The 5,321-nt window shown below is 40.6% G+C and overlaps 1 protein-coding gene across 1 annotated transcript; it reads left to right on the top strand.

The window, feature by feature from the left end:
* Nucleotides 1-2,314: 2,314 nt before the first annotated feature.
* On the top strand, nucleotides 2,315-4,299 carry LOC127780391 (uncharacterized). The gene is made up of 2 exons (XM_052307297.1): nucleotides 2,315-3,094; nucleotides 3,505-4,299. Exons 1-2 carry the CDS (start codon nucleotides 2,361-2,363, stop codon nucleotides 4,160-4,162), a joined length of 1,392 nt encoding a protein of 463 aa, XP_052163257.1. The 5' UTR covers nucleotides 2,315-2,360; the 3' UTR covers nucleotides 4,163-4,299.
* The last annotated feature ends 1,022 nt before the right edge of the window (nucleotides 4,300-5,321 follow it).

Genomic DNA, 5,321 nt, shown 5'->3' with positions numbered 1-5,321 from the left:
AAATAGCTAGCAAAGCTAGATCGTAATTTTCACATCATCATCTACTTCTACAGAATCCCCAATACAAGTCGGAACAGCTAAAAGCTGACACCTTTAAGTGATTATAAGTGCTAGTTCTAGAGTAAAACCGACACCTATACTATAGGTGTCCTTTTTATTCTTTTAAAAAAGGAACCTATAATATACTATTATAGATGCCAGTTTTAAAACCGAGCCGGGAGCCGAGCACAAGTGGATAAGTCTCGCCCCGTCCCTCTTGCCCATTTCTCTCTCTCCGTCCCTCTTGCAAATCTGATGTCGGTGGGGGCTCCAGCAGCACATCCGACGGCGGCAGCCAAGAGTACTAAATCCGAAAGTAATATTTTCACAAACACACATATATATCTTCATGTAATCCAGAAAGACAATACACATAACATGTTATAATACTTCACCAATAAATATTGTGATAATTGTTTACCAATAAATCATTAAATAAATTTTCATAATCTTCATCACCGCCATATTCTCAAGGGAACACCATAATATTTTTAACAGCTCGATTGCTAGCTTTGATCCACTAAGCCATCAAGCTTACAATGTATATTTATTAGCTGTAACAGAGCGATTAGTTGCAAAATTAGGTGAACACAACCTTTGGATGATAAGAGGTTTTTCTGGATTCAACACTCTTGATCAGTTGCAATATTAGTTGCTCTTTCGCATGATAAAAGGTTTTGTCGATCAATTGTTGACATATAACCAATTGTTTTCCGGGTACCGTGGCGATTTCGACTTGTGAAACAACTTGGATGTAGATTGAAGCGGCGACGATGTAACGAAGTTGAATTCATTAATGTGACTATGATTGCAGCATGCCCAATAGATACCCAAAAATCTATCTCTAAAACTATGTATTTTGGAATTCCTAATTTGATTTTAAGATGTAAACGGACTTTTATCTCCAGTGGATATCTTAAATTAACTCTGGACCCACTCTTATCTACCAAAAGATATAGAAAAAAATAACTTCGCTCATCCCCTCCCACGTACGTAATCTCTCTACGTATAGCGTCTCCTTTTTCCGTGCAAAAATTGGGAGTGAGAATGTTTCCCGACTTGTGGAGAGCGAGAAAGGTCATTGTTGTTACTGTGATTGCTAACTTGCTAAGTAGTATGAAACACGTACGGCCGGATCTATCTACCTCTTTATTGAATATCTACCCTTGATTTTTAAAAGGGTATATAGTTTATAGGAATAGCAAATAACATAATTAAGCACGGTAAATTAATTTGATAATCACTCTTAATAACGAACAACTTCTCGATCTCCTCGCTGTTTTTGATGCTCATCACACATTTGATTCCGATCAAATGCTATTCCCTAATTTTCATCACCGATAGTGCATGAGTACCGTAGGGATGAAAACAGAGCGGATAGTTTTCGTCCGCTCTGGATAAAAACGGATACGGATATCTTTCGGATCGGATAATTCTCGGATAGTTTGGATACGAATACGGATATTTTCTCCAGGATACGAATACGGATATGGTATCAGGGTTTTCGTCGGATATGGATTATAATTCGGATATTCGGTGAATAGTGCTATTCGGATATCCGCAGAAGCCACGAGACATACCCAATTCTTTCTAACTCTATAACCTTCAATATACCTTTATAGATTCTAATAGTAGTTTATCTCTTAACACTAGTCCATACTATTAATATTATTTAAAATTTTAAAAAATATTTATAAATTATACTTCATTTTATATAAAATGAGCTAATTATATATGATGATATTTGTTTCTAATAGGAGTTGAGTTGGTTTTCGTGTTCCGAAAAAAAATTGGTTTCCATATTCGTGTCCGATCATATTCGATTCTTATTCGTTTTCGAGATAATCCGTATTCGTTTTCGTATTCGGTAAAAAAAATGAAAATGAATATGGTATGAGCATTATCCGTCCGTATCCATTCCGTTTTCACCAAATCGATCCGGAAGTAATATTTTCACACACACATACATACATCTTCATGTAACACATATACATACTTATATTTTATATTTTGGGACGGAGGGACACCGCGAGGGAGTATGCAACATGATCGATACAGTTTTCACCGTGCTGTGTTAATGGGCCAATTTGTAGCGAGCGCCTCGAGGAGCGGAGCAAGGTCGTTCTTCGTTTGATGAGACGAACGGTGGATATGTGAGGTCCGGATACCATCCAATTTCCAGCTTTCTCTATAAACTCCCTTCTTTCTTTTTTTTTTTTGAAGGATCTACCTGTCCTATAAATTTCCTTGCCGAGAAAGAAACTAAAATCTCCCAATTTCGCCCTAGCGGATCGGAGGATCTCCGGCAAGCTAGCGAGGCCATGGCGCTGCCCGACGACGTGCTCGCGGCCGTTCTCCGGCGCCTCCCGCCGCGGGGCATCGCCGCGTCCCGCTGCGTCTGCAAGGAGTGGCGCAGCCTCGTCGACGGCCGCCGCCTGCTGCGCGCGGACCTCCTCCCGCTCTCGCTGGCCGGCATCCTCCTCAACTACGACAGCACCTGGTTCACGCAGTTCCTCTCCCGCCCCACCGCCGCCGCCGCCGTCTCCTGCCGCCTCGACTACACCGTGCCTCCGCCGCCTGCCTACATCTACGTCAAGGACCACTGCAACGGCCTCCTCCTCCTGCTCCGCGAGGAGTGCCGCCTGGTGGTGGTTAACCCCGCCACGCGGCAGTGGGAGCTCTTGCCCCCGCGCCCAACGACGCCGCCCCATCACCATCATCATCCCCTACCTCCAGCCATGGGCTGTAACGAGAACGAGTACCTGGTGTTCGACCCCACCCGATCTCCCAATTATGAGTTGTTCATGGTGCTCAAGGTTCCTTACAAGCTGCGCGAGGAAGAAGAATGCGAAGAATGCGAATGGCCGCCGTCGACATTGATCCTGCCTGTGTTTTCATCCAAGACTGGTTCTTGGGAGGAGAGGGCATTTGATCGGGAAGGGGATGCTGCAGGGACGTTACCAGCCATGGTTGGGTCAACTCCATTTTGTGATCATCAGTGTGGCTACTGGCGAGGAGCACTTTACGTATGCTTCTCCGATTGCTTTGTCATGAGGTACCAACTCGAATCCACCCCTTAAGCATGCATGCATTGTATTAATTGTTATCCTGGTTTTGGTCTTGTGAGCTTTAATTTGTGATATATATATATACACACACACACTTTCAATAGTATTACACCTAGGGATAAAATCTTAACCTCAAATTCATTATATTTTAGCCGTAACAAAAAAAAATCTAACAGTTTTAAGATTGTAATTCTGTCAGAATTTTGTCTTTTTTTATTACTCTCTATATAGAATGAATTTGAAGATATGATTTTGCACGTAAATGTAATACTATTGGAAGTATATGTATGAATTTTTCTAGAATTTTTGTGATAATTTTTAGTTGGTGTACACGGTGTGTACATATGAAGGCATGTGTGTATAGTATACGCTCCCATAGATCATGTTTTTGTTGCAGAATATCACCATCGGACAATAAGTATCGAGTAATTAGAATGCCCACGGAAGATCCAGGAGATACACAATTTTATCTAGGAAAATCAAACAACGGGATATATTGTGCATCATTAGCATCATTTCTGAGGCCCCAAATTTTGGTTTGGTTTCTTAACGAACGGTACTGTGGTCAAACCGAGTGGGTGTTGAAGCATGATATGGACATTTCCCACATCCTGCCGAATCTGAACTATGATGAGCAGCAGCGTGATGGACCTTGGGTCTTACAACATTATAATTATAGACCTTTTAATTTTAATTATGATGATGATGATGACGAAGACGATGTGGAGCTCGAGCCAATAGTGGAAGAGAAATTCGAGAAATTTGAGTGGAACTCTGACAATGATAATGTTCTTGAGACTGGAAGTATGCGCGAGAATTGCTATATCTATTTCCTTGGATTTCATCCTTACAAAGATATCGTCTTCTTAGGTGATGAATTTGACAGAGTGCTAGCCTATAATTGGAGTAGCTCAAAGCTTCAGGATTTGGGCAAAGTTTTCACAGAATTTTATATTCGTCTTACTACATACATGCACTATGACAAACTGGTACAATCATCTTTCCCATACACTCCCTGCTGGTTGGGGGAGCTCCCAGAAAAACTAAAATTGTAAGTTCAGCTACAAGATTAGAATGCACTCTTGTTGCCAACTATTTTAAGATTGTAATAGCTAGTCTACTCTTGTGTCTGTTCTTTTGATATTTGTGGTACACAGATTGCATTGTTCCCTGAAAAATAAAATTCATATATCTCCACTTTACGATTGATCTTGAGTTGCTGCATCGACCATGCATGGATGAAAGAAATGGTTGCTTTTCTATCTCAGCTGCACTGATTTCAGACACTCTTGAACCTGGAGGGCTTGTGAGGAATTCATATTCTTTCTGTGAGAGTTGAGCTAGACAGCACAGGTTTGGCCTTGGTAGCTAAAGTCTATGTTTGCAAGCTCATTAATTGGCTTGTGATTATGTACTAAGCTAGAAATAATGGTCAGTATACATGTGAAGAGTGCATCGTTCTCCTGGTTTGACATGTATGTGGATTCGTTGATAGGAAATTATTGTGGGATGGCTCTTTGAATAGGGGATGTGGTTTGTTTTCGTTCCTGCGTAACACACTTACAAACACACACGTCACACGAGTTGTTTGGAGCGTAATTTTTGTGGTTTCACACGTACGTGTTTGGGTCAATATCTAGACCTTTTTTTTTCCTAATGAAACGGACTATGTTTGGAATAAGCTTATATTCCTCTCAGAGAATAATACTGTCGTGCATGTATAATTTGTGAAATTTTGTATTCTTCTTTTTTTAGTATACGACATTGTTTAGTTTATTTGAACTAACCAACGTCATATATTAAGGAAAAACAGCAAGGGGTAGTGTTTATGTGAAAACAATTTCTGAAGATATAGCATTCAGATTACTCACGAGTTATCAGTAAATGGATTGCAAGCAAAAAGAGTTTGATTTAGGCTGCTGCTGCTTACCCTTATAAGTTTCCCTTTTTCAGTGTTTACTTAAGTTGATTGGTTCCCTTGTGCTTTGATGCAATGATGCCAACGGAACGGAATACAAGCAAGAGAAAAGGTGTGGTGCAATCTAATGAATTTAGATCATTGTCAGATTAGAGGTACCGCCAAAAATCTTCAAGGTTTTGTGAAGCTCTCTTGTCACAGGTTGTATCAGTCTATCAGAGATCAGAAAGAATTGTGGCAGTAGAGACTGCAGAGCTTTTTCCAAGTTATCCTGGTTATATCAGCATGGATGGAAT

The sequence above is a fragment of the Oryza glaberrima genome, chromosome 7 (genome assembly GCF_000147395.1).
Source record: "Oryza glaberrima chromosome 7, OglaRS2, whole genome shotgun sequence".
Taxonomy (NCBI): domain Eukaryota; kingdom Viridiplantae; phylum Streptophyta; class Magnoliopsida; order Poales; family Poaceae; genus Oryza; species Oryza glaberrima.
The sequence above is the reverse complement of the archived record's forward strand: the minus strand, read 5'-3'. Positions and strand labels throughout refer to the sequence as shown.